This window comes from Nothobranchius furzeri, chromosome 5 (genome assembly GCF_043380555.1).
Source record: "Nothobranchius furzeri strain GRZ-AD chromosome 5, NfurGRZ-RIMD1, whole genome shotgun sequence".
Lineage (NCBI taxonomy): Eukaryota > Metazoa > Chordata > Actinopteri > Cyprinodontiformes > Nothobranchiidae > Nothobranchius > Nothobranchius furzeri.
This window is the reverse complement of record NC_091745.1, coordinates 32,779,244-32,807,036: the sequence shown is the minus strand read 5'-3', so window position 1 is coordinate 32,807,036 and position 27,793 is coordinate 32,779,244. Positions and strand designations below refer to the sequence as shown.

Below are 27,793 nucleotides of genomic sequence, written 5' to 3'. Positions count from 1 at the left end.
GGTAGTAGTCCAATTAAAAATCGATTGTTGTATCCGCAGGCAGGGTAATATTCCAAATAAAAATTGAACTTTGAAAGAGTACTTATCGTAATCCACAAAAAGGGAAGAGCAGTTGACAGTAATCCCAACGAATGAGGTGTCCCAGCAGCCATGCCGGAACCACAGTCGTCCAAGGCCAACGAGCCGGAGCACCACCCAGGAGTAGTCGATGCAGATGACGAGTCACGGATCCACCCCCAGGAAGCAGGATCCTCACAAGTTCAGCAGAGGAGAGAGAGCACAGTGTAGGCACTTAAATCTAGACACGACAAAAGTGCATTTCATGTCATCAAAGAAACAAAAATAATAAAAACCTAACTCTATGAGTGCCTTTTGTACTATGTGTTAGTTTTATGTGTAATTACCCATGAAGTGAAGAAATGGATGCAGCCCTGTCTGTGTTAGATGCAAAAAGGGATGATGCGAGAAGCAGAAAAACGAAAGAACCTAACTGGTATCAGTGAATCCTCACTGTAAATACACGCTGTCAGGACAGGGGCAAAATTGGTCATAGCCCCGTAGGAGAAATCAAAGAATTGATAATCACAAACATAATTTTCACTGTTAAAATCAACTGGTCAAAGGTACTATAAAAAAACAGAAATGTAAATCAGTACTAAAATGTAAATCAGTGGTTAGTTATCATGTTCATGTTAATGTACCCCTAAGGAATTGTGATTAGTAAAGATAAAAAAAAATAAAATTTTGGACAACAGTACTATGTGGCCTAACCCACTCACTGTTACCTGGCCTGTTACCTGACTCCAGGAGCCCACAGCACGTCCGTCTCAACACACCTTAAGTCTGCACGTGACGTATAACAGGAAAGACAACCATGTACACTCACAAACAGACAAATTTGTGTAATCAGAGATAGAAATCTGTGGAACCAACGGGACGTATTTATCACCCCCCTTTTGAAGTCGGTGGATTGTTGTTGTTGGTATCGGCCAAATCTGTGGGACCCTTGTGCAGTTTGATATGGTCCCTGTGTACCCATTTGTAGACGGGCGCCTTGTTTTTGTCGGCGATCTTGATCTGATACATGACCGGAGAGATCTTATCTGTTATCAGGTATGGACCTGACCATTTGGGCAAAAGTTTCTTAGCTAGCTTCCCCGAGGTAGCATTATTGTTACCCGTTTTGGGAGCGAAAATGTAGTACCAGGCCTGATCACCTACATCGAGTTCGGAATGTGAGGCTTTCTTATCGTAATAAGTTTTTCTGCCTACAGCTGACTTTTCCAGAGAGGCCTGTGCGAACGAGAATGCTGCAAGCAGGTGAGTTCTCAGGTCCTGCAAGTATTGGCCGCTCGTACACGCCGGGGCTGTGTCGGACCGAACCTGTCGCTGATACAGCAGGTGAAGCGGTAGGGTAATCTGTCTGCCCGTCATCATTTCAAGCGGGGAGACACCTGTAGACTCGTGAGGGGTAGCGCGTATGGCCATGAGGACCAACGGAAGTTTCACATCCCAATCTCGGTGGTTAGCTTTCACGTACTTTTTTAGCATGCTAATAACCGTGCGGTTCACCCTTTCGACCTGTCCAGAGGACTGGGGCCGGTGGCTAATGTGGAACTTAGCCTTGACACCCAACAGTTCCCAAAGATGTTTCATCACGTCAGAGGTGAAATGGGTACCCCTGTCCGAGTCGACCCTTGTGGGCAAACCGAAGCGGGCAAAAACGTGATTCAGCAAGAGGATCGCTGTAGTCTTAGCCGTGTCATCAGGTGCTGGCAAACATTCAACCCATTTGGTGAATGCGCAGGTGACAGTCAGTATGTACTTACTCCCTCTGGTGGATTTGGTCAGAGGCCCCACCCAATCGAATTGCAAGTCCGACCATGGAGTGGTCGGCCCTTTTTCTTGTAGGGGAGCTCTGTGCGTAGGGTTGGACGGCTGAAACTGACAACAAACCAAGCAACGCTCGACATGGTCCGAGATGTCACGACGCATCCCCGGCCAATAAGCAACCTGGCACAGGGCACCGAACGTGGCCTTGACGCCTTTGTGACCGGCGGACGGAGAGTCATGAGCCTGCGAGATCATGCCCCTCCTCAGCGGTTTTGGAGTAACAAGGACAGGCGGCGAAGGAGGCTTGGCGGCGTGCATCAGCAGCCCTTCGACGACCCTCAGCGTGGACCGCACACGAAAGAGAGAGCGAAGCTCTGGAACGGAATCAAGCTCGACGGAAGTCGGTAGCTGGGTTTTAGGATCAGAAATGTACTTGATCATCCTGCTGATAGCAGGGTCCTGGGATTGAAGACTGACAAGATCGCTATCCGAATAGGCAGGTTGAACGGCCACCGCACCTTTGGGTGGTTCCGAGACGGACGCTTTAGCAGCCCGAGCTCGAGTAACAACACACACCTGGTTTTCATCAGGGAAAGACCACACATGTCCCTCAAGCCACCCGGGCTCGAAAACCCACAGGGGACCTTCAGTCGCGCCCTGTTTGGCCAAAGAGTCTGCAAGATCGTTCAACTCCTTTTCAGGACCGGGTGCGCGAGAGTGACCTTTGACTTTACGCCAGTAAATGTGCATGTCGAGTGCAGTCACCAGAATGTCACACGCCCTGAAGAGGGCCTGATTTTGACGGGCTTCCGGCTAGCGGTCTGGAACCCGTTACTCTTCCACGTTGGTAGATGACATAAGAAACTGAGACGCGCGTAGTCTGACTCAGTGCAAATCACCAGTTCACGGAAGCCACGGTCCCTAGCGCTGCGTAGCGCTATCACGATCCCCGCTACTTCAGCATACTGTGAGGTCTTCTCACCCAGAGAGTAACTTCGGGACTCCCTGTGGTCACCGTCTACCCAGATGACACCCACGCCCGCACTAGGCGCAGAACCGTGCCGAAAAGCACAGCCATCCACGTATACGGTCGGTAAACCCGCACAGTACGACTGGTCGTAGTAGTGGTGGTTGTGGTTTAGAAGAGCCTGAGGGGGCCTGGCTGGTGGGACTGACGTGATGGCGTCGTCCGAGCAATGTTGGCACGCAGCCAAACCCATGCCAAGAGGGCTACGGTGGTTCTGGGCGTAGCGCACCTCGATGTCGAAACTTTGAAGAGCCAGCAGCCACGAAGCGATTTGTGAATTGGTCACCACACCATCTCTGATGCGCTGACTGTTAAGGAAGGTCACCGGCTGGTGCTGTGTCTCAATGATGATTTTCTGTCCGCCAATGTAGTTCGCAAAGTACTTAACTGCCCACATGGTGGAAAGCAAAGCCTTTTCACAGTCCGAGTATTTCAACTCAGGTCCAGTCAAGAGCTTACTAGCATAGGCCACGACACGCCTGTCGCAGTCATGAATCTGGTAGAGACCAGCACTCAAACAGTGAGCTGAGAAACCAACCTCAAGATGGAACTCCTTGTCACAGTCGGGGAGCGCCAAGCACGGAGCCGAGCACATGGCTATATATATTTTTAAAAATAGCTTTTTACTAAAATGTTAAAAAAAAAACTCCACAAGAGGTACTCAGCTGCTCTAGAACAGCACAGGACGGTGAGCTGTGAGAGAAACAACGGCCGTCAGGAACAGATCATGATGATCAGGTTCTGATAATCAGATTCTCAGACATATCCTTTAAGAGAGCAGTGCTTTGGGCCGGTACCAGTGCCACCACCACTTCTAAATATAACCTTTCAGCATACCAGCACTTTTTTCCAGGGTACAGTGCGAGAGAGAGGTTATACATATGTGTACATCTGCAAAAGGCGGCCGTCATTGTTGAGGTTGTTCATTAAATCTGTACCCAGCATTTGATTTCAATTATTTGTGGGTTTTTTAGTCCCAAAACAAAACCTTCCTAACATCAATGTTTCAGCCTCCCCAAGCCGGTCTCAGCACAGCATGCAGGCTGCTGAAGCACTTCTTCTACTGCGAAGACTCCAGCAGGCTGTATGCAGGCTACACTACGCAGCTGCACCCTTGCCATTTCTAAGCGAATTTTTTTTTACTCTTAAAAAGTCAAATTAGATTTTTCAGAAAACATCTGGGGCTTGAGCCCTAGTAGCAGCCCAAATCCCGCCCCTGCTGTTCTCATCATGAGGTGTCTATAAAGTTCTTTGTAGCGCAGAAATATGTGGGAAAGACAGGAAATCTTAAACCATCTTTCGCACAATTTTGTTTTTCCTCAGAGAGTAGACTTGAGAGAAACAGCATTGCTGCCTTCCTGCTGATGGTGAAGAACCTGATTCGTCATCACAACATCAATCAGGAAATCTTGCTGCAATGCCACGGGCCGAAGATCATAGGAGCCATGCTCAACAAAGTAGGTGCCCTTTTACTCAATGGCTTTCAGATTACCAGCAAAAAAAAAGAGTTGACCACTGTGCTGCTGTGTAATAATGGGTGCTGCTAAAGCGGCAGTGGCCTTTCCAAACAACTTAAAGGGATACATTTCAATTTTGGGTGGAATATCCCTTTAACCCTCCCACTGTCTTTATGGGTGACCCCACGAGGAAAGTTAACCACTGAGCAGGATTGATGGTTTATCCCTTGAGGTCCACGTGGCGGGGGTGAGGAGGTGGAGCAGATCAAAGCAAAAATAACTTAGTAATTTGTGATGTCCAAAGACTTTTCTTGAATTAAATCACATTTTTTTATTTGAAAAAGTGATGCTCATTTATTTATTTATGTCTTTTTGAGTATGTAACAGCTAGCTTGTTCTTCACCAGAGCTCTCAAGCCTCACGCAATGAGCGTGGGACTCGCGCATTTTCCTGTTTTTCACGCACTCACGCCACATATGAGATTTCTCACTCACAAATAACAAAACCCATATTTTATGGGCTACGAGTGATGAGTTCACTGCGCTCTGCATCTAACAGCGAGCTCATCCTAAGCCCCGCCCTCTGTGTAGCTGTCAGTCTGGCCCACTGGTTTGGCCTGCAGCCGAAGCTGCGGAACACTCATCCTTTTGAGAGTTTGTGCTAGCTCAGGGGTCGGCAACCCGCGGCTCTGGAGCCGCATGCGGCTCTCTGTGCTTGTAAAATAATGAATGGATATTTAAATAATATTAATTTTATTTTACTGCATTAATTTTACATCTGTATGCCAATTCTAAATGTAAAGATTGTCTGCGTAAACCTGAACAGTTCCAACCCGGTCTACTGTGAGACCGGGTTGACGGGTCACGCTTGTGCGTAATCATATCGGCGCTTCCTGAGCTGACGAGATTCTGGGCTTCTCCTCAGATGGCTCCTGGATGTGTCGCCACATTGGAGACATGAACAAGCGCTATTCAGCCAAAGTTTCATAATCAGGGAACATTTTCTAAGTGACAAGTCTCTCTGAGAGACTGGGTTTGGAAAACACTCGCTTCAGTGGGAGGAATCTTCCTGCATGCGCTCTGGTTCTGCGACGCGCTCCAAGCCCCTCTCCACATCTTCAGCTCGCTGTGCACCTTATGTAGTACACGCTGACAGCGAGCTGCGCTGAGCAGTGTCCAGCTCAGATGCTCAGATGGGAATCTTTTCTTGAGTGATTTAGCTACATCTGCGATGTGCGTAACAAATAAAATGTCAGTTCGTCTGCATGCGTCGGGGTAATTCTTTCTATTCTTCCTTCGTCAAAATAAACGGTCAAATATGGGAACTGTCCGGTCAACACAACACAAGCCCTGCTTTTAACTGTTCTGTTTTCTTGTGAAAATTGTTGCAAATTTAACTTGATTAACACCAGAGCCAGGCGCCGTTATCTCCGTCACTGTAAATGAGGGAAAAACAAAATGATCGGATCCTTTTCTGACCTTCCCCACCTACAAAGTTTAATTACAACAATCAAACGTGACAGAGCCTGGATTTGTATTCTGAACAGTCTAAACATGTTTTAAAAAGAAACCTATGACAAAAGTGGCACCTGCTCAGTAAAACCACCAACAGGGTGAAAAATATCAAAATATTGTTGTCAGAGACGGGCTACAACTTCTGGATCCACTTTATATAAATCGTTTTATTGATTATCGTCTTATGAAAGATAACTTTGACGTACTTGAGCGACCGGTACCAGCTGCTGTCACCTGTTGTGAGCAGCTCTCTGCTGTCTGAGGGTAGGCCCCGCCCACAACGCCGTGGCTGCTGTGGCTCCCATTGTTTTCTTTACTGTGGGAAACGGGTAATAATGGCTCTTTGATGGGAACAGGTTGTTGACCCCTGGATTAGGTAGTTATTATTATTTGTAGCAAGGTGGGTGTAAAATAAAATAAACAAAAACAGTTGGGAAAAGAGGGCGAGGTAGAGGGGCTGCAGCGGCCGAAGCATAGAAAATCTTTTGTTCCTTCACCCCCAGAAATCTCACTTAACTTGAGAGCTCTGTTCACACACAACGTGACTGCAGACAGCCAGTGAAAGCAGAACACACAGAACTGAGTGCAGAGCATTCAGTGTGAACTACCCCTTTAATAATAAAAATTGGAACGGCACAGCGGTCCCATTCCTTTGACCGAACTCCTGACTTTTGGTGCCAACATAACACAACCAGTAACACCACATTAACCGTGAATGAAGTAGTAACTGAGAACACCCCCCCCCCCCCCCCCGAATAATGCATTAATACCCCAAAATAGAACAAACTAACTAAAAACATGACTACCCACAATGCACCTTGCTCTCTGCAACTAAAGAAGCCGAGGAGAAAGAAGGCGGAGCTTACCTTTCTTAAATATGATCCAAATTTCCTTGTTAGGAGTAAAAAATCTGCCAATGGGGAAAAAATATTTGCTGGCTAGAATTCTAAAAACTAGCAAATAAACTTCTAATTTGATTATTTTGCTGGTTTTTAGAGTTCTAGCCAAGCAAATTTTGCTTACCCCTTTGGCAGATTTTTTACTCGAAACAAGGACATTTGGATTACATTTAAGAATATTTCACCTACCTTATTCTGTCATTTTATTTTCTAGAGAAGAATTGCTTTTCTTTTTTAGACAACAAAAATAAGATAAAATGTCAAAAAATTTACTTAAAAAATGTTTTTTCTTTGCTTTCTTAGAAGATATTTATAAAAATCTGCTTTAACACCAGTTAACACCAACACAGCAGGAGAAAGGCAGGTATTTTGCACTGTTTCATTGAATTGACACTGTTCCCATATGCTGGCACTGCTTATTTAACACTTGGGGTTTCATTGTGTACATTTGGCAGAAGTTATTGCAGCAAAAAAGAATATTTGATGCTGAGTCATTAACAAACATGTTTTAAAGAGGGTGAAAAAAGGGTTTTACTGATTTTTCTTGTGTGTGTGTGTGTGTGTGTGTGTGTGTGTGTGTGTGTGTGTGTGTGTGTGTGTGTGTGTGTGTGTGTGTGTCCTGTCTGGCTGTGAAGCAAACAGAATTGATGTCTGAATGCTGGTAACAAGCCTTACAGATTTACTCTCAGGTGGAGCATCAAAGCGTCTGCTTTTAATGTCACGCCTGATACTTAAAACTTTATTGTTGTTGTTTTTGAATGCTTTGCAATTCCGACCAGACATGGAGACAGAGGTGAAAGAGAAAGGAAGAGACAAAAGATGGGGGGTGTTCCACAAAAATAAACAATAATGAACAAGAATCTGCTTCTAGACCTGCAGAAAGAGAGAGAGAGAAAAAAACGAGACACAACAACAATACATCGGGAGCAAGCTATCACTGCGTCAACCTGATGAAGAAATATATAATCAACATTGTTTAACTGAACAATCACGATAATAAATCACAGTGCATTAAGTGCCCACCATAGTCTTAAGACCTGTGTTGAACGTGCCCAAGTCCATACTTTTGAGAGCATCATGTGAGCACCTGTGTGTGTACACGCGCTTGTTTATGTAAGGTTTCTCTAAAGGAGTGTCCAACAGAGAGTGTGAGGGACCACATATCCGCCCCCCAAAGATGCGTAGGAGATGGAAGGAGCTCCAAGTCCCAGAGATCCAGGAGTTGCCCCAGAGCACAGGAACTCCAGGGAGACTGCGACCAGAAAAGCCCCCGCCCCCCTCGAGAGGTGCAGAGGATCGCCCCGGGGGGCCACAACCAGCAGCCGGCAGAGTCCCGGGAGATATCAGCAGCAAGCCCACAGGCCCGACCGCAGCCTCCCACCCCCTAGCCGGCCGAGCCTGGGACCCAATGACCCGGGACCCAGGGGCGACCACCCCCGCCGGGGACCCAGCAGAGCCCAGGGACCTGGACCCCACCAGCCAGCCACCGGGATTGGTCAGGCAGATGCCAAAAATCTTAAACCCCCAGACCCGGTTGCCACGACCCAGGCAGACCTAGACACCACACCCCACACCAGGTGTGGCAGGGGGAGGGGAGATGAAGATCTATATCATCAAAGGAGGTCCCAGGAGAGGGGAGGAGTCAAAGGCCCCACCTGACATATACAGTCATACACAAACACAGTCACACACTCCCTCCCTCATGCTCACACATACACATACAACCAAAGACTTACAAAAATGCACGCCGGACACCCACTCATGCTCCCCATACACACCCTATTCACTCTGGTCCCGGTACTGCTGCACACTGGGTACAACCATCACCGGTTCCAAGAGTTTGACCCTTTCTGCTGGGGTGCTGATGAGCAGGCTCCCCCGCCCAACGCCGAGCACAGCAGCCCACCACCCCAGACCCCAACCAGACGGCCGGATCTCCCTCCTAGCCTCCAGCCCCAGGAAGTCAAGCAACAACAGAGGTGTGCTAAGACCCCTAGTCTCCCTCCGCCTGCTCCAATATAGTGTTAGTGAGTGTTGATGAGGAGTATTCCATGGCTGTGGTGAGCGGGCAGTGCGGGCATTGTCTGGCATATGCCAGCTGATGCCACCGCACCACCCCACTTGCACCCACAGCCCTCAGTGTCTAAGTGTAGTTTAAAATTGGAAGTGGGCACCGGCACCCGGGATGAGGCTGAGAAATCCCCCTGCCAAATGCTGTTGGATGTGCTCACTCCCAAGGCCCTAAGTGTGTGTGGTTTTTTTTTTAACACACCTGATTTCAATCAGCAGGTGATTGACCGGCTTCTGCAGAGCTTGATGAGCTGCTGAACAGGTGAATTAACTGTGTTGGAACTGGGAAACAACAAAAAGATGCAGGAGACCGGCCCTCGAGGACTGGAGTTGCCCACCCCGCTTTAGACAGTAGTTTGGGGGGTTTGAGATTATAGAAGTCTAATACCCTTGGTGGTGTTTGTAATTCTATTTTATTGAGCTTAAATTTTTGTTTGACTACAGATTTAATTTGGTGGTATTCTAAAAAGCTATTCTTATCTATTCCAAATTGGGAGACTATTCTATTAAATGGGATGAAGTCCAATCCTTCATATATGTGGTCCAGGTATAGGATTCCTTTATTTTTCCAGTCCGGAAGGTTCATCATTTTATTATTTAGAAAAATATCAGGATTATTCCAGATAGTCGTGCGTTTGCATGGTACTAGTGAAGACTCTGTCATTTTTAGATATTCCCACCATGCTGTCAGAGAGGTGCTGATACTAATACTTTTGAAGCCTTCATGTTTCCTTATGCTTGAGCTACTAAATGGTAAGTCTGAAAGCTCTATCGTATTGCAACGTGTCTGTTCTAAATCTAACCAGGACTCATCTAGTGGGTTATCTTGCAACCATCTTGGTATATATTGCAGCCTGTTGGCTAAGAAATAATAATAAAAGTTGGGTAAATCCAGTCCTCCTCTGTCTTTGGTCTTCTGAAGCGTTTATATATATATATATATATATATATATATATATATATATATATATATATATATATATATATATATATATATATATATATATATATATATATATATATATATATATTTTTTTTTTTTATTGAAAGAAGAAAAACAACAGTACCTGCAGTCACCAAAATACAATTAACCTTTCTTCATTTTTCTAGATAAATAACAACAACAAGACAACTAAACACAAAAACATACCAGTTTCCCACTGCTGTTCCAGAGGTAAAGAGGGGAAATTTGGAAAACACTTGGCAGCAAAATTTCGAATTTGAAAATTGCGAAACAAATGGGTAGTAGAGAGATTATAACGAGAAGACAAATTGGAAAAACTGTCGAATACACCATCCACATATAAATGTTTAAACTGTTCTATACCTTTGTCACGCCACACTGAGAATGTCGAGTCCAAAAGAGAAGGGGGAAACAAGTGATTGTCGCTTAGAGGACCCGAGGAAGATGGCATTAGAAAATTAAAGTGCCGTCTAAACTGAAATCAGATTTTGAGTGTTAAGAACCACCGGATTATCAGTATACAGAGAGGGTTTTACAGGTAAAGAAGAATAGAGCAAAGCTGGTAAAGAAGAGCCCTTACATGACAGCTCCAATTTACACCACAAGGAACCAGAAGATTTTAGACAGTAGCAAAGTTTATGGATGTGAGCGGCCCAGTAGTAAGCTAGAAAATTAGGTAATGCAAGTCCTCCACTAAATCTGCATTGCTGCAGCAAAGTTCTAGAAACCCTGGGCGGCTTTCCTCCCCAAATGAAAGAACCAATAATCTTGTCCAGTGAAGCAAAGAAATGTTTCGGCAGAAATAAGGGAATTGACTGAAATAAAAATAAAAATTTTGGTAAGATGTTCATTTTAACAACATTAATCTTACCGATCAAAGAAAGGGGGAAGACTACCCCATCTTTGAATATCGGATGTGATCCTAGAAAGAAGAGGAGACAAATTTGCTGATTTAAGGCCAGATAAAGAGCGTTTTTAAGCTAATTCGTGGAGGTTTGTCCTGCCAAAGGAATTTGGTAATTGAGGAGTCCAGAGATCTAAACCAGTCAGCTGGTGGTTTGTTTGGGATCATTGAAAATAAGTAATTTATTCTTGGTAAGACCATCATTTTAATTGTAGCAACCCTCCCCATGAGTGATATTGGTAAGGATTCCCATCTTGAAAGACCATCTTCCACTTTCTTTAAAAGTGGGATGTAGTTTAGTTTGGTTAGATCTGCTAACTTGGGGGAGATATTAATTCCCAGGTATGTGATATTCCCTGACTTCAAATGTGTATTAAGTAAATTGACAAAAGAGAAATTAATTGGTAGAACTGTGGATTTTAACCAGTTTATAGAGTAATCTGAAATTTTTGAAAAAGTGTTCATCAGTTCTATTGAATAGCAGAGGGAGGATTGAGAATTCTGGAGAAAGAGTAAAACGTCATCTGCATAAAGACTGATCTTATGTTCTATTTTCTTACACTTTATCCCTTTAATACCTGTTGTTTGCCCAATTGCTGCTGCTAGTGGTTCAATAAAGATAGCAAACAGTGAGGGGGAGAGTGGGCATCCCTGCCTGGTGCCCCTCTGAAGACAGAAGCTAGCTGATATTTTGTCGTTCGTCCTGACACGTGCTGTTGGTGAACTGTATGTTTGTAGCATGTTTATAAAGAAGTTCCCAAAACCAAATTTATGTACAGTTGCAAATAAGAACTTCCAGTTAACTCTATCAAAAGCCTTTTCTGCATCTAGAGATAATATACTAGTTTCTATGTTTCTAATGTAAGAGAAATCTATCAAATTAAGTAATCTACGTGAGTTTGTGGATGACTGTCTACCCTTGATGAAACCAGTTTGGTCAGGGTGTATTATGAAGGGGGTTACCTTCTCTAATCTTTTGGCCAGGGCTTTACAAATTATTTTGAGATCAACATTAATAAGGGAAATTGGGCGATAGCTGGTAGGAAATGCTGGGTCTTTGCCTGGTTTTAACAAGAGACTAATATTGGCTGAATTCATGTTTGGCTGTAATCTGCCGCTCTCTTCGATTTCCCTCACCATTCTGAAAAATGTTGGAGCCAGAATGATCCAGAATTCTTTGTAGAACTCTGCTGGAAACCCGTCTGGACCTGGAGCTTTCCTATTCGTCGTGGATTTAAGGGCTTCCTGGAGCTCCGCTGATGTTAGTGGCGAGTCCAAGACTGTAACTTGGCTGTCTGATAATTTAGGAAGTATTATCCTATCAAGGAACTCATTGATCTCATTATCTGATGGGTTTATCTGTGGTGAGTACAAAGTTTGGTAAAAGTCTCTTAAAGTGTTGTTTATGCTTTGAGGGTCATAAACTATATTCCCGGTTGAGTCTTTAACAGCAGATATGGTGATTTTCTCTTTATTTTTAATTGGCTAGCTAAAATTTTACCTGATTTATTGCCATGTTCAAAGTTTTCTATTCGTAGTCTTTGTGCTAAAAATTGTGTCTTTTTGTCAATAATTCCATGAAGTTCTAGTTTAGCTTTACGTAATTTGCTCATTGACTCTTCTTCTGTGGATGCCTCTAAAGACTTGATGATTTCCTCTAACTCCTGAATATGTTTGTTTTCTGTTTTTTTCCTATGTGATGAGAAAGAGATTATTTTACCTCTCATCACTGCCTTTCCTGCCTCCCAGAGAATAGATGCTGATGTTCCAGGCAGGTCATTATGTTCTAAATATGAAGCCCACTCCTTTTTTAAAAATTCTATAAAACCTTCGTCTTTAAACCTCCAGTTTCTGCTTGGTGGGATTGTCTTCTTATTTACCAGAGTTAAAGAAACCGGAGCATGGTCACTGACAACTATGGGGTGAATCTCGGTGTCTGAAATGTCAGCCAACAATGAGCTGCTGACTAGAAAATAATCCAAACGTGAGTAAGAGTGGCGGACGTGTGAGAAAAAAAGTATACTCTCTACGGTTAGGATGAAGACATCGCCATGCATCACAAAGCCCATAATCACTCATGTACTGTTTAACTATGTTAGTGGATTGCCAATTGCGCTGAGTCCCAGCTGTACTGAGCCTGTCTGTTAAAGAATTCATCCAAAAATTAAAATCACCTCCAAGTATAAGTGGACAGTCCAAGTGTTCGGAGAGTACAGAGAAAAAATTATGAAAGAATGGAGGGTCATCAATATTTGGACAGTATATGCTGACAATACATAAGCTTTGGTTCTGTACAGATAATTTTATCATTATAAATCTACCCTCTGGATCAAAGACTGAGTCCAGTACTGTGAAATTGTTTTTGTGTATTAAAATAGCTACACCTCTTTGCCTAGAGTTATAGCAGACAGAGAACATGCTGGGAAACTCAGGTGTTTTAAGTTCATCCGTGGATGTGGCAGATCTATGAGTCTCTTGTAACAATATTACGTCTGCTTGCACTCTCTTTAGCTGATCAAAAATCTTTAATCTTTTCTCTATGGAGCCAGCTCCATGTACGTTCCATGAGACAAATCTTAGTGCACCCATAGATGTGTGTGTGAGTAGCTATAATATGATGCCTTCATGTGAATAAGATGGAATAAGTATATAAATGTATAAAATAGTATGTTAATAAATAACAGAAACGTAAATAATAATAATAATAATAATAATAAAGATCCAACAGTGTTTGTGGTTGTAGTATTTGACGCATAAATTATGATGTTGTGCTGTTACATCCCCGACATGTGTTGGTAAAAATGTGAAGGAAGGGGCAACATAAGAACTGGTGGAGGAGTTTAAAATGGGTTAATTTGTACAAAAGGATATTAAAAAACACAAGCAAACTGATTTCTCTAAAAGGTTAACATTACAAAGCAAATTATCAGCTATAAAACACCTGGTAAAAACTTATTTTAAAAGCTTTACCACAACGGAAGGTGTTTACAACCGAGATCAGTAAAATAGCCACAGATGAGGTTAACCTTAAAACCCAAACACACAAAAGATCCCACTGGATTATCCTCAACTTCTGACTAAGAGTTAAAAACTACAAAGGTTTAAAACTCAAACAGATCCAAACAAAAAGGGGTTGAAGCTAAACAAATCCTGGAGGACAGCATAACCCCTGCACTGCTGCCTCCCAGACTGCTGAAGGCACAGCCTTTTTATACAGGTATTGGCAATCAGTGAAGATTCCTTGCAGCTGTGCTCCTCAGCAGCCCGGGAGAGAGGAGGAGGAGGGGCGGTGTCAGGCTTATTCAGCAGGACTTGCAAATGATTCTGGCTGCTTCTCTCCACAGGCCAGCCTGGCATCCGTAACATGCTGTGGATTTTATATATAAGTGTGTGTGTGTGTGTGTGTGTGTGTGTGTGTGTGTGTGTGTGTGTGTGTGTGTGTGTGTGTGTGTGTGTGTGTGTGTGTGTGTGTAGTCTGATGCAGTGTTGGAAAGTTGTGTGGTTGTGCCGTACAGGTGTAAAGGTGCAGAAGCAGGTAAAGAGGAAGGGAAAATACAGATACAGGTTATAAAGAATAAAGAACTAAAAGAAAAGTGTATGGGGTGTAAGGTGGTGATGAACAGGTGATCTCATCATCTAGAAAACGGATTCAGCAGCTGTTTAATCCTGACGTGATCAAACCAGGTGAATCCTGATAAGAATAGTAAATGTCTGACCTGATGTTGGGCTAATACAGCCAGTCAGTCACTCCTCGCTCCTTGTAAAGCTTATTGTCCACATAAAGCTTATCCACCGAGAGAACAGCTCTCTTCCCATCCTGGATAAACTTTTTGCGCAGCGGAAATAGGACTCAGCGCCGATCCAGAATCTCCTTCGGGAACTGGTCATTTACGCTGAAATCTTTTCCTTTGAGCTCTCTTCCGTGACTTTTAACAAGATCCTTCTGCTTAAAATGTTCAAATTTAGCCACGATGGGACGAGGTCTTCTGCTGTCCCCTCTTTTAGCTCCAAGGCGATGTACCCGGTGAAAGGTGATGTTTTTACCGTTTCTTCGGGTATCTTCATTTGGGTCTGGAGAAGGTTTTTTTATTGTTTGCTCGCAGTTCTCTGCCCCTCCCGCCTGCTCTGGCAGGCCTGCAAACACCAGATTATCCCTCATGCTACGGGCCTGAAGGCCCAAAACCGTCTTTTTTTACTGATTTTTGATGTGAAACATTTGATGTTTCCTGCAGGTTCCAGGAGACATGATGGACATGAATGTGTTGATGGCATGTCAGCTGCTGCTGGAGCAGGTTTTTAACGAGGGCAATAACCAATTGCTGCAGCAGCTCTACCAGCACCTGCTCTTCAATTTCCGCATCTGGACCAAAAGCAATTTTGCTGTTTGTTTGGGTAAGGCACAAGCAACACCCCATATATCCCATATGAATGCACCTGTAAATCTCTTTGTGTTTGCTGATGCTGTTTGTTCTAACTACCCCAAGAACAAAATGAGTCAAAAGAGAGAATGTTTTTTATTATGCCATGTAAAATCCGGCCAGTGTTCTGTGAATTTCTGTGTTTTTGCAACACAACCTTACATATTCGTTTGACTTTTCTAAATGTCAGCCTGAGGAAAGATGACAGCTATTTTATTTTCCCATCTAAAGCACATGTTCAGTACCTGGCATCTGTGATCAACAAAAGCAAGCAGAGCATTAAGAAGAAGTATGGAGTTCAGTATATTCTGGATACCATTCGGCTGTACTACAGGTAAACCAATATTAAATAACTCTAAAGATTCTGTCCTAAAGTCAGAGTTCAACTCATATCAGTCCTTCTACTAAAACCTATCTATTAAACTATGCCAAAATGCCTAGATTTTATTTAACGAGCTGTATAATAAATGTAAAGAGAGCTGATGTCAAAAGAAAAGTTACTGCCATTGAGAGTGGCTCATAAGTGTTGCCATAGTAACCACCTCAGTTATAAATGTGTGCAAATACATAGGCGCAAAGTCAGGAACACAGGCTAAAAACAGCTTCAGACAGATAGTTGCTGCCTATTTCAGGTTTGTTTTCTAGCTTTAATTTTCAGTTTCTGCTTTTGGTCACAGTGTGGAAAGAGATGGCAGCCCTCTGCCTGAGGAGAAAAAGACAATTCAGATGTCTCTCTTCACCCTGCTGAAAGATTTCCTCAAGTCCCCATCACCAGAGCAACTCCACAGCGTCCTTGCCTACATTCTTACTGTTGGAGAGGAGCATCAGGTAGTGCTACTATGAAGACATTTCTAATCTATTCAAGCAGGTTGAGCTTTTAATTTACCAGTTAAGACATTCCTCTGTCATCTGACGTTTTTATTTTAAGTTGAAGTTACGGCTTGTTTCTGCTACTCCTGATACTTTTATCTAGAGGTGCTGAAAAAAATCTATTCAAGTCTGAATCGGGATTCATATTTATAAAGGTTCAGAATCGATTCCAGGAACACAAATGTTTGGCACGTTACAGGTTTGAGATGCACGTTTGTATGTTTTTTGGCCTTTGTTAGGAGAGTCAGTACTCCGTTTACTTTTGTGGTCGCATACATTGGGATGATTTATTTTTGAATCTGCTGATAAGAGGGCGCTTGAATGTAATTTTTTTTCCATACTCAGAAATTTGAGATATTCTCATTTTTATTTTCTAAATTGATAAGTGAGTACTCAGGATTACTCGCGTGTTTATGTGAAGTTACTGATAAACGAGAGAACACATTTTCCTTTGTAAGAAATCTGAGGCACTGTTTTTTTAAACAGGTTTCAGACTCAAATGTTAAACTTGTTTCTACACATACTTGAAAAGTATTTGACCGTATTACTTTCAAAGCTACTGCTAGGTAACTACAGATTAGTTATATTTTACAAGGTAAGCAAAAATAAATGTTGCCTTTTGGTCAATAGATTGTTTCTGTTTAGTTTTAGAATCACTTTATTTTACCTTGTAAATTAGCTTTTTAAGCACGACCAGTTTAAAGTAAAATAAAAAATGTCCCGTAGCTTTAACTAACTTGCACAACAAAGTAGCTCATCCTGGAGCTGACACTCTTTGTTAATATTGATTGTGAATCGGTTTAAATCGAGAATCGATTCAGAATCGAATCGGCACACCAAGAATCGGAATCGAATCAAATCGTGAGTTACTCTGAGATTCACATCCCTACTTTTATCCTCCCTCAGCCATATTTCCTGCTGGTTTATTTCCTGTCAGGTGGTGAACGCCTTAGATGTGCTGTATGAGCTCTTGACGAGCAGCCCTCGTCGTGAGCAGGTGGAGGCCGTGCTGATCGAGTGGGGTGTGGAGCAGCTGTACTGTTTGCTGCTTACTCCGAGCTTTGGAGACGAGGCCAGAAAGAGGATATTCAGGGTGAGAACAACTCATCTGACTTCTGTTCATCTCCAACTGTTCTCCCTTCAGATTTTAGCAAAACAATTTGTGTTGTTGCAGGTTTTATACAAAATCCTCAAGAGTGAAAAAGTATCTGAGCGCAACAAGCAGAGCATCAGGCTGAGGGATTCTGGCTATCTTGGCCTGGTTTGCTTTCTTGAAGACGTCCCCGTAACCCTGACAACAGTACGCTGTTTTTATGAGCAGGTCCTTGCTACAGGTAATACAAAAAGGTTAAACTAACTAGAACAAACGAGAAGGCCACCAAACAATAAGACAATGATATATTGATTGATTTATTATTTATTATCATTCCTTGATTTTCTATAACGTCTGTTTTTAAAATGAAATTTAACTGTAAATGTCGCATTTTCAGTCATCTGTAAATAACCTAATTGCCTTTATGACAGTTGTTGTGAAGTGAAGTTAAAACGTGTAAATTGGAAATATCTTACAGCTGAGCAAACACTTCTAATCTTTCAAAATAAAACTCTTAGGACTTTTATTTTGAAAATGACCAAAGTTACTTTAAAGCCTCAGTATGTAATATTCTTCAAGTCTTTAGTGCCATGCAGTTTAGAATAGGTATTGCAGCTACAATAGGCCGCACACAACAAAAAGGCAAGTTTTATTTATTGTTTTTGTTGCTTCCTGCAGTCGGCATCTCCCGCTGGGATTAGAGAACCCTTGTCTGTGTCCTGATCAGACATTTGAAGCAGCTGCTGTGTTCTCGCTCCAGTGCTTCTGCTGCATATCTACTGCCTCAACCTCATCTCTCGCATCTGCCACGTCCTTGTCTCCCTTTCCCATGTGGCCATGTGCGCATTACCACAGTTATAAATGAGTTTGATGCTTGTAGTGTCATGCCAAAACACGTGCACATGGTTTTTGTGTGCACGTCAAACATTGTGTCAATGTGACACGAGTGAGGAAGCTAAAACTGGCATTTGTACACTGACAGTGCAAACTGTGTCTGAGCGCACAAGGATCTGCACAACTGTCAAACCTGCGACCACACTGTGGCCATTGATAAACATGCTCATGGCCACCTCACTGCCTGCTCGGTTTGTGGGGATCTGGACACACTAGGGGCGGGGCCTGTGAGTGAACGGCTCTGTCTTCTGATTGGTGGGTTCTGTCCTACTTCTCCCTACTTCCTCCTTCATTGGCCTATTGGCTTTCTCTTGGACCACATTGGCAGTGGCCAGACAGCAAATCTCTGCATTACTGCCACCAACTGGCATGGAGAAGGAAAATATTTTAGCCAAAATATTCTTTCATTTTTCATAAGTTCACTAGTTCGATAGCTACTTTTTAAAAATGTCTTTTATTTTTATCAAAGGTGGAAAGTAACGAATTACATTTAGTCACGTTACTGTAATTGAGTAGCTTTTTTGTGTATTTATACTTTTTAAGTCATTTTTAAAATCTTTAAAACTGCTAAATTTTCAGTCGTTACTGAGTAAAAAAGATGATGGGCTTCATTAAAAATCGGAACAAAAAGAAAGAGACACTTGCATGAGTGCTGCAACCGTCTCACCCGTGGAGGGTGTGGGTGTACACTTTTTTATTATGAGGACGTAAACAGCCAGACTTCCTGCAGTTTTGCTCAGAAACATCAGTTCAGTCCCTGTGATGCACTCGCAGTTTACCTCTCCCCCCATCCAGTCCAGCTGGTTGAAACATGCGTCTACGTCCACTGATGCTACGCCATCAGTATTCTGCTCGGTTCGTTTATTTATACTCCTCAAGTCCTCTACCTCCCCCCTCCTGGACCCCATGCAGTTTGCATACAGAGCCAGTCGGTCTGTAGATGATGCTGTCAACCTGGCCCACCACTTCATCCTCCAACATCTGGATATACCAGGAACCTATGCCAGGATCCTGTTTGTGGACTTCAGCTCTGCGTTAAACACCATCATCCCTGCTCTGCTCCAGGTCAAGCTCGCTCAGCTCAACGTACCCGACTCCACCTCCAGGTGGATTACCGACTTCCTGACGGACCGTAGGCAATCCGTGCGGCTGGGGAAGTCCATATTGGACTTCAAAACTACCAACACAGGAGCTCCACAGTCTCCACTGCGCTTCTCCCTCTACACCAAATGCTGCACCTTCAGCCATGACACCGTCAAACTGATTAAGTTTGCGGACGACACCACCGTTATCGGGCTCATCACGGATGGTGATGAGTCTACATATAGGAGGGAGGTTGACGAGCTGGTGTCCTGGTGCAGTAACAATAACTTGGTGCTTAACACACAGAAGACAGTAGAGTTGATGGTGGACTTCAGGAAAGTCACAGCCCCCCTGCCTCCCCTTGCCTTCAACAACACTCCTATCATCATCACAGACTCCTCTCGTTTCCTGGGCACCTGCATCACACAGCACCTCACGTGGGAGCCAACCCTCAGCGACATCATCAATAAAGCCCAGCAGAGGTTGTTCTTCTTGCGACAACTGAAGAAAGTAAAGCTGCCAGTCCAGATGATGGTGCAGTTCGACACTGCCACACTTGAGTCCACCCTAACCTCCTCCATCACAGTGTGGTTCGCTGGGGCTACTGTCAGGGACAGATGGAGACTGCAACGCATTGTGCGCTCAGCCGAGAAGGTGATTGGCTGCAGTCTTCCATATTTCCATGGCCTGCATGTTGTAAGGACCCGGGGGGGAGCAGGCCGAATTGCAGGCAGCATCACGCCGGGGACACACCGGCTGCCGAAGCGCCGCGAAACGGGGGCCACCTTCATTCGGCGCCCTTGTTATCCTATTCTATAGACCACATGGGCCGCCGCGCGCCGCCGCGTGCTGGCGCTCCAGCCCGCGCCGTGCAGCGATCGTTTCGGCGTCTGCTCTATTTTTTTCGCGAGCCGCGGGTGAACCGCGTCAATTCTGGCAAGAAGTCAAACCTAGACATAAGAGGCAGGCCGGTAAATTTAACAAAATAAAGCATTTCAAAATACAATTCCGCGATAGTCAAATGTGTTCGTAAACATACACTGCATAAAGCACACACACACACACACACACACACACACACACACACACACACAAACACACACAGTGAACTTGTGTGTGTGTGTGTGTGTGTGTGTGTGTGTGTGTGTGTGTGTGTGTGTGTGTGTGTGTGTGTGTGTGTGTGTGTGTGTGTGTGTGTGTGTGTGTGTGTGTGTGTGTGTGAGAGAGAGAGAGACCACGTGAAGGGGGTGTGGTTTTGGGTATCTTTCAACCGGAGCAAACAGGACAGAGAGGCAGAAAGTCATAGAACAGCTATTAACAACTGGTTCACACTAGGGCTGGGCGATATGGCAAAAATAGAATATCACGATTTTTCCAATATTTTTTCACGATTTCGATTTTATCACGATTTTTTATCCATGAATAGCATAACTTCAATTGCGTATTAAAGAAGAGAAACATTGAATAAATAAACATTTATTCATATTAGGGATAATCAGCACAGTGCTAACACACTTATATTTTAAACTCACACCAGAGATGATAAAAGCTCTGAGAGAAACAATTACAAAAATCAGTTTTTCTTGTTTTTCAAGTAACTTAACATAAACTAAAATCGTAAACATATTTAAAGTGCAAACATGTCAATTGCAAACGTATTGTGCAAACATTAACTTGTTCAAAATACTATGTAGCTCCCAGTTGCTCATGTAGTGGATAGTTAAGCTCAAATACGGCTCTGATGTGCGGCTGTACCAGAGATCGCTTGTGGTAGCAAAAAACTGCGCATTCTGAATATTTTCTGCAACAAGTCTCTAAACAAAGTAAAATTTTCCAGTGCAGATTGGAGACAACCCATAGAAGCACTGATATGATCTCATTTCAGAGAAAAATAGAACAGGTTAGATGCACCTAATAAATAAAATTACTAACAAACTCAGGAATCTTTCTTTGCTTCCCTGTTCTGGTGCTGAAAATATCACTAATGTGGATCAAAGGAGGTACACAGGTGAATGCACCTCTTATTATTTGGAGACTACATTTACTGCAGCTGGCAGAGATTGTTTCTATTGATACACGGAGTTTACAGAATCATTTTAAATGTTAATAGGGGAAGACTGCAGGAGGGAGCGGTAAAATACAGGGGGTCCCCAGCAAAAACAAGAAACTACGAGTCTGATGAAACCCGCTGGTTTTCCATCAGGCAGTCACGGGGCAGCTCCATCGACCCAGTGACCGAGCTCAGTCCGGTACCGACACCGGCTCGGCAGAGGGTGAACGAGCCGAGGCGATGTTGTGCTCTGCTTAAGAAGCGGTGTTATTTTCCTGCTTCAGAAGAAGCGTCCAACGTGTTTTTACGCTTTCTCCGAGACATGTCACGTCACTAAGTTGTTAGCGCCGCGCGCTAAGGAAACCCTGCGTTCCTCTTCGGAACGAAAACCTCGCTGTCGCTCTCAGCCGCGGCCGAAGCCATGTTTGTTCACACACAGGTGAAAACAAGCAGGGCACTAATATATTACTATGACTCACTCTGATTGGTTAAGGGTCAAACAAAGGCGTGTCATTCGCCTGAGGTAAGTTCCCTTTTCATTCAGAGGCAGAAATTCAACAGCAGAGCTGTGAATCGTGATAAAACGGTCTCTCAAAAATGACAGACCGTCAGATGTGTAGATCGTAAAACGGTCTAAAATCGTCACATTGCCCAGCCCTAGTTCACACACACACACACACACACACACACACACACACACACACACACACACACACACACACACACACGCTATAAAGGAGGGTTTGGTTAAAGCTAGCTCTTTCCAGGTGAGGTGGCTATCAATATGGTGGATCTGTTAGAATACAGGAAGAGGCTAGATGCATCCTTTGCTGTAGATCCAAATCTTTAATCTTGGTTGACGATAATCGTTAACAGCATTGACAACAGTCTGAAACAGTAAACATAAATAAATTATTAAGATAAGAAACAATTCCGGTGACAGCAAATTCTCTTGGAGAATATAAAATGATCCAGTATACCAGCACTCCGTACTTAACTAACCATATGTCACATATGTCTTAAAGTAAAATACTAATGAACCTTCTCATTCAATACAGAAAGGGGGAATGAGGCAAAACACATTTATCTTAATTAACCAACTTACAATCTAGCAGAGAAATTCAAACAATAGCGCCCTCTTGTGGCTAACTAAGATCTCCATAACTCACTCATGTGACACTGTCAGCCTTTACTCACTGGAGCAATTATAAGGTAAAAACTAGGCCGAATTGCAGGCAGCATCAAGCCGGGGACACACCGGCTGCCGAAGGGCCGCGAAACGGGGGCCGCCTTCATTCGGTGCCCTTGTTATTCTATTCTATAGACCACAAAGGTAAAAACTAGAAATGAAATATAACAAAATAACTCCTCATGTCATTAACATCACGACAAGAGTCGTCTCAAGGCACTTCACATAATAAACATTCCAATTCAGGTCAGTTCATTAAGCCAATCAGAAATAACGTTTCCTATATAAGGAACCCAGCAAATTGCATCAAGTCACTGACTAGTGTCAGTGACTATACAGCAATCCTCATACTAAGCAAGCATAAAGCGACAGTGGAGAGGAAGACTCCCTTTTAACAGGAAGAAACCTCCAGAGAATCCTGGCTCAGTATAAGCAGCCATCCTCCACGACTCACTGGGGATCGAGAAGACAGAGCAGACACACACACACACACACACACACACACACACGCACACGCACACGCACACACACACACACACCCCCCCCCAAGTAATGTTTCTATGGTTACATTGTGATGTCTTAGTAAATATTCTATTTGGTGAGAGATAAACTTTATTGTATTTATTCCAGTAAATCTATAATTAATTCAACGGGTAAACTAGTAGTAGCACATCCAACGTCAAGGAAAGTAAAAATTTATTATCAGGAGAGAGAGAATGTTTAAGTGGTTAGCAGCAGTGTGTTAGACGATGGCCCCCTCCATGAGGCCACCACAGCTCAGCAGAACGTCATTGTAGCTTCTTCTGGGGAGAAAAACACTTAGAGAGAAAATAAAGTTAACAGCTGAAGTAGCTGGAAATAATACAGTTAAAGAGCAGATTGTAGAAGAAAGTAGTCGAGTGTAGAAAGTGGTTAGTATGTTCTGGTCCACACTACTAGTGACTTGGTGGGGAAATGCACTGGCAACCTATACCACTTGATTCAGACTACAGAATAAAATTTGGATTTGGAATCCTGTTCCAGAAGAGCCTATTTGAGACTGGTAAATTTACCTGAAAAGGCAGAGGGTGACGACACCTGTGCATTTCTTGAGACCCAGATCCTGGATATACTGGACATCCCCTAGCGCAGATCAAAACATTTCCTTGAGAGGACCCACAGAGTTGCCCCAATTAATTATTCCAGTGCACGCCCAAGAACGCTTTTCATGCAATTCCTGAGCGACACAGACAAAGCTTTAGTGATGAATGCAATTTAAAAACCAAATGCTATATGAAGAAAAGCTGATACGGTGCTTTCCGGTGTAACGTGAGGAAGTGTGGGTTTTCTGTCACAAAGCTGGTGTTTGACCCGACTGGGTCGCTCAGAACTTTCACCCACAGATTGAGACCTTTGCAGACATGAAGTCTGCGAGAGTCTGGAAGAAGCCATAACATCTGAACACCTGCAGTACCAGAAGAAGGAGTTCTCATGGACAAGTAGTCATAACAAGTCTTAAAACGTCCTTTCTTGATTTTAATGTTAAAGTAATCATTATCATTTTGCTCATAATAAATGTGTTTTAATCAAATGAATGATTCTTATGCTTTGGGTAATTATAATGGATTAATGAATCCATACTTAATTAGATAATGTTTGAGGATGTTTGTTAGCGACCTTCACACTCAACACACACACTCAAACACGCCCACGCACATCTGCTCACAGTAAAGTCCAAAACACATTTGCTGACGTACACGTTTTGCTTTGAGAGGAGAAAGGTTTTTGGTAAGCTTCAGTCTTAGGATTTCAGTTCGTGCTTGACAACGAAAGAGAGAGGACCTGAAGAAACCGAAGGGGGGACAGAGCCGGTCGGCTCGTTTCTCTCCCCCCCCTCACGCTGTTCCTGTCAGTCAGACAGAATAGCTGAATCGCAACTTCTAACGCAGACTCCTACAGAGTCTTTGATTTCTGAGTGAATTAACTTAAGAAAGCGCATCGACAAAACGCTTTACCATCAACGTGTACCGAGGGCAACTCTGGACCGGTTCGCGGCGCATCTTTGTCTTCTTTGCCAGCCAAGGTGCCCTGGATGAACATCATCCTAAGGTGACGTCCCGGGTCCAACAAGGGGTCCGATTTTCGGTGAGGCAGAACACGACAGATAGCGTTTTGACGCATCTTTTCCAACTAAACCTAAGTTTATTCAAACCATCACTTTTCACTCAGACACCTGTTTCTTCCTGAAGCAAAATCAGATGCACACACGCATTCATAACCACATCATATCACTCTCAATCTTCATCCTCCAACAGAAGGTCTATTTGAGTAAGTTTACAATATCAACTGTTAAAGATTGTCCTACAAAGTTGCTAATGTTGATTGTTATTTCCTGTTTGTCAATTTCAAAATCATTAGTTTAATTTGAAGAATTAAAACTTTTAATTGTCAAACTTGGTTTCCTCATTGAACTGAAACACAGACCCACGGATATTATCGACAGTTTATCGATGAAAACAACCTTTGAGTCTTCTTAGCAATATAAAATTTGGTTATTGATTTATTAAAAATTAATATTCCAAATTAATACGTAGCATGGTTCCTCTTTCATAAAAGAGCCTAAAACCACAACGCTACACCGGATAAAGAAGCTGATCTACATAAGAAACAGAAGGGATCTGATCCAGTGTTAGAGTCCCTTTTACAGGACACTGACTTGGCTCGGACTAGGGAATCCTGGCTCTGACCCACAACATAAAAGATAAATTAAGTAGTGAAATAGGAGCAAGTTAGAGGCAGCCATCCATCCATCCATCTCCATTTTCATCTGCTTATGCGGAGTCGGGTCGCAGGGGCAGTAGCCTAAAGCCGGGCGGACACTGTGCGACTTTTTCCACTCGTAGCACTCAGCTTCAGCTCAAACTGTACGACTTCCTCGCAGGGCAGATCTCACGAGTCATGTGCTCACACTGCACGACCCAGTTCTCGGATACGACCTGACTGCTCACACTGTACGTCTGGTAGCAACACGTCGGACCTAAAAATATGCTAAAAATAGCAGTTTTTACTCAACACGTCAGACTTTTTTGTCTTGTTTTGCCTGTTGTCCTTCGGGAGTGCTGCAGGAGGACACACAGGGATTTATGGGGGTTGGATGAGGAAAACGACATAAAGAAAGTAAATCTGTGTTTTGTGATCAGTTTAATTTGACATGAACACGACAAACACGCTTTCTTGACAATCTTTGTGAGTAAAAAAAACGTGTAGAAATAAAAACGAACAGCGTGTGTTATTAGGGAAATAGAGGATGAGCGGTGTTGATGCAAGATTGCGCATGCGCCGTGAGCGGTTCTGGTACTTTTTGGGTCGCAGCTGCTCGCAGCGCCGCTTCAACAGTGCGATACCCTCACGAGGAACGAGCAAAATATTAAACACGCCAGAAGTCCGTGCGAGCTCACGATTGCTGATCGGTAGCTGGTCACGTGGTGTTAATCGCCTCTCGTAACCCCCTGTACACTACACGACGCTCGGCGCAAAACTCGCTCGCAAGAGTGGAAAATCGGCTCAAAAAAGTGAAAAGGTCGCACAGTGTACACCCGGCTTAAGGCGAGAGGCCCAGACTTCCCTCTCCCCAGCAACTTGGACCAGCTCCTCCGGGGGAATCTCAAGGCGTTCCCTGGCCAGGTGAGAGACATAGTCCCTCCACTGTGTCCTGGGTCTACCTTTAGGTCTCCTCCCGGTTGGACGTGCCCGGAAAACCTCACCAGGGAGGCGACCAGGAGGCATCCTGACCAGATGCCCGAGCCACCTCAACTGGCTCCTCTCGATGTGGAGGAGCAGCGGGTCTACTCCGAGCCCCTCCCGAATGACCGAGCTTCTCACCCTATCTCTAAGGGAGAGCCCAGCCACTCTTCAGAGATAACTCATTTTGGCCGCTTGTATCCACGATCTCTTTCTTTCGATCACTACCCAAAGCTCATGACCATAGGTGAGGGTAGGAACGTAGGTCGACCGAGAGCTTCGCCTTCTGACTCAGCTCTCTCTTCACCACGACAGACCGATACAACGCCTTCATCACTGCAGATGCAGCACCAATCCGCCTATCGATCTCACACCCCAGTTTTCCCTCACTCATGAACTCTGAGATACTTAAACTCCTCCACTTGGGGCAGGACCTCATCCCTGACCCAGAGAAGGCATTCCACCCTTTTCTGAATCAAGACCATGGTCTCAGATTTAGAGGAGCTGATTCTCATCCCAGCTGCTTCACACTCGGCTGCAAACCGCTCCAGCGAAAGCTGAAGATCACGTTCTGATGAAGCCAACAGGACCACATCATCTGCAAAAAGCAGAGACCTGATCCTCAGGCCACCAAAACAGATGCCCTCCACACCTTGGCTGCACCTAGAAATCCTGTCCATAAAGGTAATGAACAGAATCGGTGACAAAAGGCAGCCTTGGCGGAGTCCAACTCTCTCTGGGAACAAGCCCGACTTACTGCCGGCAATGCGGACCAAGCTCCGACACCGGTCATACAGGGACCTAACAGCCCGTATCAGAGGGCCTGGTACCCCATACTCCCGGAGTACCCCCCACAGGGCCCCTCGAGGGACGCGGTCAAACACCTTCTCCAAATCCACAAAACACATGCACGCACCCCCCAGGATCCCCCTAAGGGTATAGAGCTGGTCCATTGTTCCACGGCCAGGACGAAAACCACATTGTTCCTCCTGAATCTGAGGTTCAACAATCCGACGGACCCTCCTCTCCAGAACCCCTGAATAGACCTTACCAGGAAGGCTCAGGACTGTGATCCCCCTGTAGTTGGAACACACCCTGCGGGTCCCCCTTCTTAAATAAGGGGACCACCACCCCAGTCTGCCAGTCCAGTGGGACTGCCCCCGATGTCCACGCGATATTGCAGAGCCATGTCAGCCAACATAGCCCCACAACATCCAGAGCCTTAAGGAACTCCGGGCGGATCTCATCCACCCCTGGAGCCTTGTCACAGAGGAGATTTTTAACCACCTCAGTGATCTCAGCACCAGAAATTTGAGAGGCCAACCCAAAGTCCCCAGACTCTGCTTCCTCACTGGAGGACGTGTCGGTGGGATTGAGGAGGTCTTCGAAGTATTCTGCCCACCGATCTACAACGTCCTGAGTAGAGGTCAGCAGCACACCGTCCCCACTATAGATAGTGTTGGAGAGAAGGCGGGGGGGGGGGGGGGGGGGGGGGTCGGAGGACTCTCCTCCAAACACGCATTATTATTTTCATAATTTCATTATTGTTTCTCCTGGAAGCGCTCAGTCAGACCAAGTGCTGTGATGTCGGGAGGTCGGGTCTTGGGGAGGGGGCGGGGCCAGTGATGCAGACTGCAGCGTGATCGTCTGTCTCTTTTAGTTAGGGAGACGGAGAAGTTAAAAGGAGAGAGAAATAGAGGATAGAAGTTCTTGTTCCACTTTATTCTTTTGTTTCATGATGATAAACTGATGTTAAATTCAGCTTAAAGAGAAACTGGGAGGAAGCTTTGGTTCATTTTAAGTTACAG

General features: G+C 44.3%; 1 protein-coding gene across 1 annotated transcript in view; it reads left to right on the top strand.

Moving 5' to 3' along the window:
• nbeal2 (neurobeachin-like 2) overlaps positions 1–27,793 on the top strand; it is a 458,076-nt gene that overhangs the window by 261,439 nt on the left and 168,844 nt on the right. Inside the window, exons 25-32 of the mRNA XM_070551909.1 lie at positions 531–623; positions 2,820–2,915; positions 4,060–4,317; positions 14,901–15,060; positions 15,318–15,420; positions 15,764–15,914; positions 16,894–17,049; positions 17,131–17,290. Of these exons, the coding sequence (XP_070408010.1) occupies positions 531–623; positions 2,820–2,915; positions 4,060–4,317; positions 14,901–15,060; positions 15,318–15,420; positions 15,764–15,914; positions 16,894–17,049; positions 17,131–17,290 (1,177 nt within the window). The remainder of the gene's footprint in view (positions 1–530; positions 624–2,819; positions 2,916–4,059; positions 4,318–14,900; positions 15,061–15,317; positions 15,421–15,763; positions 15,915–16,893; positions 17,050–17,130; positions 17,291–27,793) is intronic.